Raw genomic sequence first — 13,346 nt, 5'->3', positions numbered from 1 at the left:
TTACTCTCTGTACAACCCTTGCTGTACTAAAGCTGGAAATATTTGTTGCTGATTGTGTGTCTGAAATAAAAGTGGGCCATTCCACAACACTGACGACCTTCAAATGAGCACAAATTTCTCAAATAAAATTATTGATGAATTCTCCACTTATTTTGTTTAAGAAGCAATTTAAAAACCTTGCAATTTAAGAATAGCAACCAGCAACATGATAGTGTTGTCTCTGCACCACTGATGTTTTGTTGCATTATAGAAATAAAAATAGTGAACGTTGGGTAAACTCAGCAGGTCTGGCACCATCTGTGGAGAGAGAAACAAGAGTTAACATTATGTGACCTTTCTATAGAACTGAAGAGGGATAAAAATATAGTGAATTATATAGTAGGATAAGTGAGTGGAGGAAGTGGGGCACAATAGAAGGTCAGGGATAGGTTGGAGCTAAGGAGCAATTTATAAAGATATGGACATGAGACAAAGGGGGCGTTGATGAAGTCATTAAGGACTGAGTGTTAATTGTAGCATAAAGGTAAGAACATAGAATGTATTAATAGGAGAGCAACAGTCTCAGTGAGAGCAAAACTGGACAACATGGCACAGGTGGTCATGTGGGTGAGAGGTGAGATTGTGCTGGGACATGTCAAAGGAACCGAAAAACAAAAATGGGGAGGGGGGCAAGATGAAGGGGGAAGTTCACAGTTGTTCTAATTCAGGTCAGAAACTCCAATGTGTTTTATGAAGCCCACCTGGATCATAAGTTTTGCACTTTGAATTTGGCTAGGATAAACTTGATATGTTTCATTTCAGATATGATTTAAATGACCCACCAGGGAACTTTTATCTAACAAAGTTTAATTAAGAGTATAGCTAACAGGTATGGAAAGAAAATTAGCAATAACTTTTATCGATTGCAACCAAAATAATGTATAACCCTTACCAAATATATCTAAAATGTTCAATCAAACAAAACCCTTTCCACAGGTGCTCACGTGATACTGGAACTGAGTCCTTTGGTTGGAGAATTGAAACCTGACCTCTCAGCCTTGTAAATTCTAGCAGCCCTCTGGGTACACTCAGAAGTTGGAACAGCTTCCCAGAACACTGGGGAGAGAGACTCTCCAGACAAGCTAGCAGCAGCAGATGTTCTGCACCAGGAAGGCAAGAGGCCTTGCTTTTAGCTAACCAGCAGAATTTCCAAAACCAGGGAGAAAGAGAGTCTCTTTTCAGCTTGATGTCCCTTTTAAAACTAAACTGCTACCAGCCAAAACACAAATGATTCTATGATTCTAAACTTAAATTCACTATGAAGAAAAAAGTGTGTCCAAAAGACAGGACCTGACCTGCTGCCAGTCTTCCTCCTAACATTGCAGGATCATAAAAGATCCCAAAGTAAAAATAAGCAAACCCCATTTAAGCCACATAAGGAGCAATAAAATGACTTCTCCAGCCAACTCGGCAACAATGACATAAGCTGAGGCCGGGAGAGCTGCAGAGAACATGATTTAAAAAAAAAACATTTCTCACATTTTTCACAAAGGTACACTAACGTCACACAGTCTAAAGTTGTTGAACTCAATAGTGAATCCAGAAGGCTGTAATGTGCCGATTCAGAAGATGTGTTCCAGTTTGCATTGGGTATCACTGGAGCATTATAGCAGGCCTGACGGACATATGGGCATGAGAGCAAGATGCTGAGTTGAAATGGCAAGTGACCAGAAAGTTAAGGTCAGGCTTGCGGACAGAGCAAAGTTTGCAAAACGGTCACCCAGTCTGTGTTTAGTTTCCTCAATGCAGAGGAAACTGCATTGGGAGCAGCAAATAGAGTAGACCACGTTTAAGGAGGTGCAAGTAAAACACTGCATCACCTGAAAGGAGTGTTAACTCCTGAACATCTCCAAAGATGCTGCCAGACCTGCTCAGTTTATCCAATGTTTTCAGTTTTTACTTCAGATTCCCTGTATCTGCAGTATTTTGCTTGTATTTCTGCATTATAGAAAACCTGGCGAGATAAATCTTAATCTTGTGTGGAAGTAGAAAAGTCTTAAATGTTGAAAACCTGAAGTATTGGGAATGGACAATGTGTCTGCCAATATCTGAAATAAAAACAGGTTAACATTTCAGATGGATTCCTCCACCACATCTGAAACAATAACCCATATTTTGCTTTCAGATACCGATTAACCTACTGTTCATTTGTGGCATTTTCTGTGTTTAATTATATTAAATTACCATTTCAGTATCTCTTGTAAGTGTATTTAGAAAAGCAAGCCTGTGGTTAACACAACAGGCTTACTACTGTGCCTTCATTTTCTGTTTGTTTCTCTTGTTAACTTGTTTTCCCTCCTATTCTTCTATCCTTCCCATGCATATCAAAACAGGAAGAATCAGCAAGTCATGAATGTAATCAACGTTTGGTAGTTCTGTATGGTGTTGGGAAACAACGTGATGAAGCTCGACATGTAATTAAAAAAATAACCAAAGACATCCTGAAGGTTTTGAACAAGAAGAGTACTGCAGAGACCGGTAGGCAATGTTTGGGATTTGTTAAGTGTTGCAAGTTCTAGTTGTGTATCCCTTAGATCATGTTTACACTTATATGCATTTTTAGCATGTTAGTGCAGGGTGAGTGTGGTCAACATCCTCGCTAATGATTTTTGGAAATACTTTTTTCTTGGATATGATTGTGTATTTTATACCTGTATATATTTCTACATTATACAGAAAATGTGACTGCAGCGTTATTCTCCTGAAGGCGCTGATTCTAACTACGGTTTGATTCCTTAGATACCAGATGCTTGGTGTGACTTCCAAGGGGCACATTTTCTTTTTTAAGCTGAGACAGTGTGAGTTTTGATGGAATCTTTAGCGAATCATGGTGATGATTAGAGAACTGTGTGAAGTTCTGACCATATAAAAATGGACATGAAGGCAAGCTGCAGAGAAGATATACAAGGACTATGTGTAAATGCACGGGTATACATATCAGGGAAGGATTGACTTTCTGGGTGTCTCAAATAGACTGAGGGGTTTCCTAATAGAGGTCTTTAAAACTATGAAAGATTTTAAAGTAGAAGTAAAGTTTATTTATTAATCACAAGTCAGGCTTACATTAACACTGCAATGAAGTTACTGTGAAATTCCCCTAGTCGCCACACTCTGGCGCCTGTTCGGGTCAATGCACCTTTCAGACTGTGGGAGAAAACCGGAGCACCTGGAGGAAACCCACGCAGACACGGGGGGAATGTGCAAACTCCACACAGACAGTGAGCCAAGCCAGGAATCGAACCCAGGTTCCTGGCGCTGTGAGGCAACAGTGCTAATCACTGTATAGTGCATGTAGAGAGAATGTTTCCACTTGTGAGGAAGAACTAGAGGCCATCAATGTAGGATAGTCACCAACAAATACAATGGGGAATTCAAAAAAACTCTGCCCAAAACCTGGTAAGAATGTGGAACTTGCTACATTAGGGAGTGGTTGAAACGAATTGTCTAGGTGCATTAAAGGGGAAAATAGACGGGCATATAAGGGAGAAGGGAATAGATGATTAGAGTGGTTTATTAAGATAGGAGGAGACTCAAGTGGAGCATAAACTCTAGCACTGTCTGGTTAGGCATAATGGCAATCCAGCCCTCCGGTGCTATAATTTTTTTTGTGCTCAAGTCACTGAAGTGGAATTTGACCCAAAACATTTTGATTCAAAGATGAGAGTTCTACCACCTGAACCATGGCTGACACGCCTAAGGGAGTATCCAAGCGATTTGCTAATCTTTCAGCCAGCTATATGGGTATCTTGCACGATGCAAAGTCCAAGTGGAAAGGGATAAGGGCATTTGGCATTCAATTGCAGCTTTGGGATTCCTTGATCCACCCTCTTGGCCTAACTGCAATGCACTGTTCCCTGCCTAACCTAACAGACGTGAGTTTTCTGACATGTTTTAACAATGTCTCTATGGAATGTACTGGAAGCAGTTAAGATCATTCAAATTTTCTTTCCTATATCTGAATAAAGTAGCTGCAAGCTATATAACCATGTAGGTAAAGTTCCATAAGTGCTGACTGCCCTCAGATTCCTTCCAAAAATCACATTCCTATGTTTGATGCTGGACAATGAATGTTAGTCAGCTGTTTGATTATTCAGAACTTAAGTACAAGATCAGGCTCAATTGTTGCAGGCATTACTGAATAGAGATTTGTCAGAGGAACTGTGATTAATTTATTTCCTCCGACCCCGTCTTCTAACCCCAGGGTTGCTGCAATTAGATAATATTGCTTTATTTTTATATTATTTCAAAATGTCCAAAAAGTGATCAACATATTGTTTTACACCTGCATCATCCTAAAAACTACTTGGAGGTGAATGTCTGGTTAATTTGTATTTTTTGGCAGTTCTGGTTGTGTGCGCAGTGTGGAAAACCTCTGTTTTCCTTGGAATATTGATGTGGGTTTTTGATATCTCAGCACTTATGAAACTATACTTACATGGCATGATCAACTACTGTTCGATGAGGTGATTTTTTTAGGAGCATCGTAATGGATGAGAGGGAGATGGCGAGACAGGCTTTGCAGTAGGCATTTAAAACTGGGACGAGCAAGCTGAATGAAAAAATTGAAAAGGGAAATATGAATGCACAAGCAACAAGAAAAATATAGGCAATTAGTTCCTGATTCACCAGAAGGACAGCACCTCTGCCAGTGCAGTATCCCCATAGAATGTCAAGATAAGTTGCAAGTTTAGGCACAATGCCTGAACCCACAACCTACAGACAGAAGAGGTGAGCCAGCTTGAGGCGCATTTGAAAAATTACTGCTAGAAATCAAGTTTGAAAAAATGATAATAAAAAATAAATGTTTATGTTGTTTCAAAAAGATAGACACATATTGGCAATGAAGATTCTGGAATATACTGCAGGTTCAACTGAGGTAGTTAATCTTCTAGAACAAAGAACAAAGAAAATTACAGCACAGGAACAGGCCCTTCAACCCTCCAAGCCTGCACCGACCATGCTGCCCGACTTAACTAAAAACCCCTACCCTTCCGGGGACCATATCCCTCTATTCCCATCCTATTCATGTATTTGTCAAGATGCCCCTTAAAAGTCACTACCGTATCTGCTTCCATTACCTCCCCCGAGGTAGACGATTACCTGTGATAGGTGATTACCTGATTTCCCTTGGCATGTTCTTCAAAGTTTACTTGCAGTGTTACATGGTTATGTGTTGTATACCGCAACAGTTGACTTTTATATTTGAGTGCAGGAGGAGAGGAAGGACAGAAGCGCAAGAAAAATAAACCAGAACCATTTCCTACAGCTGAGGATATATTTGCCAAATTTCAGCATCTCTCACATTTTGATCAACATCAAGTTACCTCTCAGGTAAGAGACAGGACACCGTTAATCTGCTGAACTTCGTGGGAGGAATTGTCAAGTTCCACACTGTGCTGCACACGCACTGTGATGGAAATTAAAATTGATAAACTTTAATAATGTCGTATATTACTTGATGTGGAGATGCCGGCGTTGGACTGGGGTAAACACAATAAGAAGTCTCACAACACTAGGTCCAACAGGTTTATTTGGTAGCAAAAGCCACTAGCTTTCGAAGCGCTGCTCCTTCATCAGGTGAGTGGGATTTCAGTTCACAAACAGGGCAGATAAGACACAAACTCAATTTACAAAATAATGGTTGGAATGCGAGTCTTTACAGGTAATCAAGTTTTCAAGGTACAGACAATGTGAGTGGAAAGAGGGTTAAGTACAGGTTAAAGAGATGTGTATTGTCTCCAGCCAGGACAGTTAGTGAGATTTTGCAAGCCCAGGCAAGTCGTGGGGGTTACAGATAGTGTGACATGAACCCAAGATCCCGGTTGAGGCCGTCCTCATGTGTGCGGAACTTGGCTATCAGTCTCTGCTCAGCAACTCTGCGCTGTCGTGTGTCGTGAAGGCCGCCTTGGAGAATGCTTACCTGAAGATCAGAAGCCGAATGCCCGTGACCGCGGAAGTGTTCCCCAACAGCAAGAGAACACTCTTGCCTGGTGATAATCGAGCGGTGTTCATTCATCCGTTGTCGTAGTGTCTGCATGGTCTCCCCAATGTACCATGCCTTGGAACATTCTTTTCTGCAGCGTATCAGGGGGACAACGTTGGCCGAGTTGCAAGTGTGTGTACCGTGTACCTGGTGGATGTTGTTCTCACGTGAGATGATGGCATCGTGTCGATGATCCGGCATGTCTTGCAGAGGTTGTTGTGGCAGGGTTGTGTGGTGTCATGGTCACTGTACTCCTGAAGGCTGGGTAGTTTGCTGTGGACAATGGTCTGTTTGAGGTTGTGCGGTTGTTTGAAGGCAAGAAGCGGGAGTGTGGGGATGGCGTTGGCGAGATGTTCGTCATTATCAATGACATGTTGAAGGCTCCTGAGAAGATGTTGTAGCTTCTCCGCTCCGGGGAAGTACTGGACGACGAAGGGTACTCTGTCCGCCGTGTCCCCTGTTTGTCTTCAGAGGAGGTCGGTGCGGTTTTTTGCTGTGGCGTGTCAGAACTGTCGATCGATAAGTCGATGACAAGACCTCTTCACCGCACAGGACCTTCAACCGATGCTACACACTAGATACATCGATGACATTTTCTTCCTTTGGACTCATGGTGAACAATTATTGAAACAACTATATGATGACATCAACACATTCCATCCCACCATCAGACTCACCATGGACTACTCTCTGGAATCAGTTGCATTCTTGGACACACGCATCTCCATTAAGGATGATCACCTCAGGACTTCACTGTACCGCAAGCCGACGGATAACCTCGCGATGCTCCACTTCTCCAGCTTCCACCCTAAACACGTTAAAGAAGCCATCCCCTACGGACAAGCCCTCCGTATACACAGGATCTGCTCAGATGAGGAGGATCGCAACAGACACCTCCAGATGCTGAAAGATGCCCTCATAAGAACAGGATATGGTGCTCGACTCATGGATCGAAAGTTCCGACGCGCCACAGCGAAAAACCACACCGACCTCCTCAGAAGACAAACATGGGACACGGTGGACAGAGTACCCTTCGTCGTCCAGTACTTCCCCGGAGCGGAGAAGCTACGACATCTTCTCTGGAGCCTTCAACATGTCATTGATGAAGACGAACATCTCGCCAAGGCCATCCCCACACCCCCACTTCTTGCCTTCAAACAACCGCACAACCTCAAACAGACCATTGTTTGCAGCAAACTACCCAGCCTTCAGGAGAACAGTGACCATGACACCACACAACCCTGCCACAGCAACCTCTGCAAGACATGCCAGATCATCGACACGATGCCATCATCTCATGTGAGAACACCATCCACCAGGTACACACACTTGCAACTCGGCCAACGTTGTCTACCTGATACGCTGCAGGAAAGGATGTCCCGAGGCATGGTACATTGGGGAGACCATGCAGACGCTATGACAATGGGTGAATGAACACCGCTTGACAATCACCAGGCAAGAGTGTTCTCTTCCTGTTGGGGAACACTTCAGCGGTCACGGGCATTTGGTCTCTGATCTTTGGGTAAGCGTTCTCCAAGGCGGCCTTCACGACACACAGCGCAGAGTCGCTGAGCAGAGGCTGATAGCCAAGTTCCGCACACACGAGGACGGCCTCAACTGGGATCTTGGGTTCATGTCACACTATCTGTAACCCCCATAACTTGCCTGGGCTTGCAAAATCTCTCTCGCTGTCCTGGCTGGAGACAATACACATCTCTTTAACCTGTGCTTAACCCCCCCTTCATTCACATTGTCTGTACCTTTGAGACTTGATTACCTGTAAAGACTTGCATTCCAACCATTATTCTGTAAATTGAGTTTGTGTCTTTATATGCCCTGTTTGTGAACTGAAATCCCACTCACCTGATGAAGGAGCAGCGCTCCGAAAGCTAGTGGCTTTTGCTACCAAGTAAACCTGTTGGACTTTAACCTGGTGTTGTGAGACTTCTTACTGTATATTACTTGGACAGGCATCATTTAACAACTGACTTGCTTTGTCCTTTTCTGTTTGAGATGCCCTGCACCATGTGCTTTGATACTTAATTTCTCAATTGTTTTAAAATAAAAAATTAAGTAAAAAAGTTAATGCGTTCTATAAACACAATTTGTTTACAGCAAACTTGTAATTAAAATGCAAGTGTGTGTGGGCGGCTCTGAATATCTGATAAATGTACATAATTGTGTGTGTATTTCTCACTAATTTTGGCTGTTCTTGCTCATAAAGGAATTAAATCAGTGCAAGAGAAAGTGCCATCTCTTTGAAAAATTGAGAATCTTGTGTTTACTTTCATCCTTTTTTTCTGTTATGACAGGTATCACGGAATGTGCTGGAGCAGATCACTAGCTTTGCCTTAGGAATGTCCTATCATCTGCCTCTTGTTCAGCATATTCAGTTCATCTTTGATCTGATGGAATATTCGCTTAATATCAGTGGACTGATAGATTTTGCTATTCAGGTAATGTTGGGAGTAATGTTTTATCTTGTGCTTGCATAACTTAAAACCTCCAGAGGCAGAATGATGATTTAGACTTTTGTTGCTATGATGATGAGCTACAATTTTAATTGTAACTAATTGTTACAATCTAGCACAAGAGTATAATAAAGACAGAAATAGCACTGCATGTTTGACTTGTACTGTCTACATTATATCATGGACACGACAACTTTTTCTGGATTTTGGATGTTCTAGTTGTTTAATTATTAGAATGCCAGTTTCTTCTTTCCCAGATACTTGCATGCTAAGGTGCAGTGTTTGCACTTAACCTACTGTTTCCCATGAGTCCAGCAACTTCAGAATTATTTGTTTATATTGAAAACAGCAGTAAACATTTTTCGCATCATTCCTTTCATTTTTCTGAAGATACTGAAACTGGTTGAAATGCAATTCCATGAACATCAGCAATTCACTGCTACTTAATTCAATTTAACGTTCATCATCTGGAAGTTTAGATGGTGAATGCAAGCAGGCTTTTTTTTACGGTGGAGGATTGCAGCTTAACCTGATCATATCTTCAACCAAAGTCCATACACATGCCCTTCAGCAAACAGACTATCCTGAATGATAGAATCATAGAATTCCTACAGTACAGAAAGAGGCCATTCGGCCCATCAATCCTGCACCAACAGCATTCCCACCCAAGCCATATTCCTGTGATCAGGAGTAGGCAATGTGCCTGATTTCTCCCAGCTCCAATGGCCTTCTTTCACCTTTTCCAGGGCATTGTGCCTGAACTTGCAACTTATCTTGACATTCTATGGGGATACTGCATTGACAGAGGTGCTGTCCTTCTGGTGAATCAGGAACTAATTGCCTATATTTTTCTGGAACCTTGTTGCTTGTGCATTCATCTTTCCCTTTTCAATTTTTTCATTCAGCTTGCTAATCCCAGTTTTAAATGCCTACTGCAAATCCTGTCTCTCCATCTCCCTCTCATCCATTAAGATGCTCCTAAAAAATCACCTCATCAAACAATAGGGCACCAATTGAAATGCATGTGCTGCCGTAGACTGGGGATTAGTTTGTATGTTCCATTACCACAACAAGGAATGTGCTTCATAACTCCTCAAATGACTTCAAGTTCTCTAATCATTGGCCAGTCTAAGCATTTTGGGGTGTGGGTTAATTCGGGGAGGATTTCTAGGTTTAAGGGTGCCATTACTTTGAGTTCAGCATGGAAGCTTACAGATTAGTTTGTAAATAGCAATCTTTTTGTAAAATGAAAGCACTGCTGCTAATTATTTTTTAGAAAGTTGACTTACCTGTAATGGAATAACCAATAGTGTTCACTATAAAGTCATTTGGTCTGCTACTTGGATGCATCTGCATGGTTCTTCCTTCATGTGTCAGGCTGCATTTTTATTCATTTATTTATGTAGACATCTTTGCCATCCTTAATTGCTTGAGAAGGTAGCGGTGAACCACCTTTTTGAATACAACTGAGTGGCCTGCTAGCCTATTTCAGAGGACAGTCAAGTCAGCAACATTGCTATGCATCTGGAGTCTTACAGGCCAGGTTAAGGATGGCACATTGTTCCTTTGTGGATAAAGTAGTGTAGCAACAATCCAATAATTTCATGGTCATCAGTGATGACACTCATTAGCTCTGTTCTGACATATGCTGTCAGACCTGTGAGACTTCCAAGCTTCTGCAGTAATTTGCTTATACCCTTACTTGTTCAGCCTTCTGTTACTTGATGCATTTGTCCCACTGGTTAGCATCTCCCTACAACAACAGAGTTGAAATCGCAAAAGCTTACTGAGTTATTGTAGTTATATTCCAGCCACATGTGCCATCCTCAATTTTGATGTATTGCTATGGTATTTAGTTGTGGACTCCGATGTAAAATTGATCAGAAATTGTGCTGATTACTTGTCTGTTTTTTCTCTCTGCAGTTGCTGAATGAATTGAGTGTGGTAGAAGCAGAGTTACTCCTGAAGTCATCCAGTCTGGTTGGCAGCTACACAACCGGTTTGTGTCTGTGCATTGTGGCGGTACTGCGACGCTATCATTCCTGCCTTATCCTCAACTCTGAGCAGACAGCACAAGTGTTTGAAGGGTGAGACTGTCACATTCTGTTTTTCAAGTTTAAATGTGTTATGGGGATTTGCACGCACTGCCCCCCCCCCCCCCCCCCAAGTTATGAGATGCATTATTTTGGGTTGGTGCCACTTGGAGATTTGATATTTCCTTCAGAGTGGGGAGGATGTGGAGAGAATTGTTCTCTCCTCATTCCTGTGTACTTGTCAGCAGGTGGCTTCACACCAGTATTACTGGCAAGCAGATGGGATATAAAAAAGACTTGCATTTATATAGCACTTTTCATGGCCGCCTGACGTGTCAAAGCGCTTTACAGCCAGTGAAATGCTTTTTAGAAGTTGAGTCACTGTTGTAATGTAGGAAACTAATTTGTGCACAGCAAAATGATAATGATCAGATCATTTTTTTTTGTGATGTTGATAGTTAAATCGTAGCCAGGACACTGGGCATAACTCCCCTGTTCTTCCAAATATGATGTTTTTTTTCATCCACCTGAGCAGGCAGATGGGGCCTCGGTTTAATATCTCATCCGAAAGCAGCCACCATGTCAGCTCAGTACTCCCTCAGCATTGGAGTGAGAGCCTTGATTTTTGTGTTGAAGTCCTGAAGGTGGGACTTGAAACCAGAACCTTGTGCCTTAGAGTGCTACCAACTGAGGCACAGTTGATATACTGAGAATGTTTTTGGTTGGCTCCACTGGGAGGAATACCTCCATTTTAAAAAAAAATCAAGGCTTAGTATACATGAGTTAGCAAAGTATTCTGTTGCTTCTGGCTTCTTGGGAAAATGTGACCTCTGATTCTGTAAGGAATTGTAAAGAAAATCAGTTTGGTGGTCATTGTGCATTTGGATGTTGTCATTAGGAGGTCGATATATTTTGATACTATATATTTTGATACATCACAAATAGCATTGTGATTGGAAGACATCAAAGAACAGGAACTACCCATAAGGCAAGAAAAGTACTATTTGTTTATACTGTTTTGTACCAGTTAGGCATAATTTTAGGTTACAAGTAATAGGACCAACCTTCAGCAGTCCATGAGGGAAAGTCATAGGTACATAGGAATTAGGAGCAAGCATAGGCAATTCAGCCCTTTGAGCCCACTCCGGCATCTCATCCTAACTCTTACTTCCCTGCCTTTTCCCTTAGCCCTTTAACCGACTTTTGATCAAATATTTATCTATCTCTTTCATGAATCCATTGATCCTTCACCCACTGCACTCTGGGGCAGTGAGTTCCATAGATTCGCAACCCTCTGTGAGAAGTAACTTCTCCTTATCTCTGTCATCAACCTCCCCCATCTTACTCAACAATAATCACCTCTTTTCCTAGCCTGTTCTAGAAGGGGGAACATTATCTTTACTCTATCAATCCCATTGAGTATTTTCCATACCTCGATCAAATCCCCCCTCGTTCTTCTGTACTCCAGCAAGTACAAACCCAAGCTACTCAACCGCTCCTCATACGACAGCCCCTTCAAACCTGGAGTCAATCTAGTGAACTCGCTCTGAACTGCCTCCAGTGCCACCACATCAAGAAAGTGACCAAAACTGAACACACTACACCAAATGTGATCTCATCAATGCCTTAAACAATTGTAACAGCACTTCTTTACTTTTGCGTTCTCGACCCTTTTCAATAAATGCCAAGATTCCATTTGCCTTCCAATAACACTCTATACCTGCATACCCACTTTCTGAGACAAGGACACCCAGATTCCTCTGCACAGGCGCCTTTTGAATCTGTTTCCCATTTAAATAGTAATTTGGCCTTTTATTTTTCTGGCCAAAATGGAGACACTCGCATTTATCCACATTAAACTCCATCTGCCAGAGTCTGGCCCACTCCCCTAGTCTGTCAATATCCATTTGTAAACTTTTTATTTCCTCATCACTGGCCTGCTTTCCCACCTATTTTCGTGTCAACAGCAAATTTTGCTGTTACACTCTGTCCCTGCATGTAGGTGTTTGATATAGATTGTAAATAGTTGTGGTCTGAGAACTGAACCCTGCAGGACCCCACTAGTTACAGATTGCCAACTGAAGAAGGGCCCATTATCCCAACCCTCAGCTTTCTATCAGTTAACCAATCCTCAATCCAAGCCATTACTCTGCTCCCAAACCTTTGGGATCTAACCTCCTGGATCAGCCACGTGTGGCACCTTATTAAATGCCTTCTGGAAGTCCAGATAGATCATATCCACAGGATCCCTGTTATCTACCTTGCTGGTTACATCCTCAAACAAGACTTGCCCTTCACAAAACTATGCTGACATTGGTGAATTGAACTTTGCTTTTCCAGATGCTCAGTCACCTCCTCCTTAATGATTGACTCCAGCAACTTTCCCATCGCAGAGGTCAAACTGACTGGTCTATAGTTTCCCACTTTTTACCTCTCTTCTTTCTTGAATAAGGGTGTCACATCAGCATGTTTTCAGTCCACCGGTGCCTTTCCAGAATCCAGGGAATTTTGGAATATCATAACTGATGCATCCAATATCTCTCCTGTCACCTCCTTTAACACCCTCGGGTGTAGGTCATCAGGTCCCGGGGACTTACCTACTTTTAAACCCTTCAGTTTACTGAGTAACTTCTCCCTGGTTATAGTAATTTCACCACGTTCCACTATATTAACTGCAGTTTTTGGGACAGAATTATTATCTTCTACTGTGAAGACAGAGACAAAGTATTGGTTTATTGCCTCTGCCATCTCAGAGTTTCCCTTTATTACCCCACCATTTCCATCCTCTAAAGGGCCAACATCTACTTTCACTATTCTCTT

General features: G+C 42.1%; 1 protein-coding gene across 1 annotated transcript in view; it reads left to right on the top strand.

Annotated features, from left to right (window-relative positions):
- The window catches only part of med12 (mediator complex subunit 12), a 159,477-nt gene that overhangs the window by 86,160 nt on the left and 59,971 nt on the right, over positions 1-13,346 (top strand). The window contains exons 16-19 of the mRNA XM_078211432.1: positions 2,373-2,517; positions 5,252-5,370; positions 8,335-8,478; positions 10,417-10,580. Coding sequence (XP_078067558.1) covers positions 2,373-2,517; positions 5,252-5,370; positions 8,335-8,478; positions 10,417-10,580 — 572 coding nt within the window. The remainder of the gene's footprint in view (positions 1-2,372; positions 2,518-5,251; positions 5,371-8,334; positions 8,479-10,416; positions 10,581-13,346) is intronic.

Source organism: Mustelus asterias, chromosome 4 (genome assembly GCF_964213995.1).
Source record: "Mustelus asterias chromosome 4, sMusAst1.hap1.1, whole genome shotgun sequence".
In the NCBI taxonomy this organism is placed as follows: domain Eukaryota; kingdom Metazoa; phylum Chordata; class Chondrichthyes; order Carcharhiniformes; family Triakidae; genus Mustelus; species Mustelus asterias.
The sequence above is the reverse complement of the archived record's forward strand: the minus strand, read 5'-3'. Positions and strand labels throughout refer to the sequence as shown.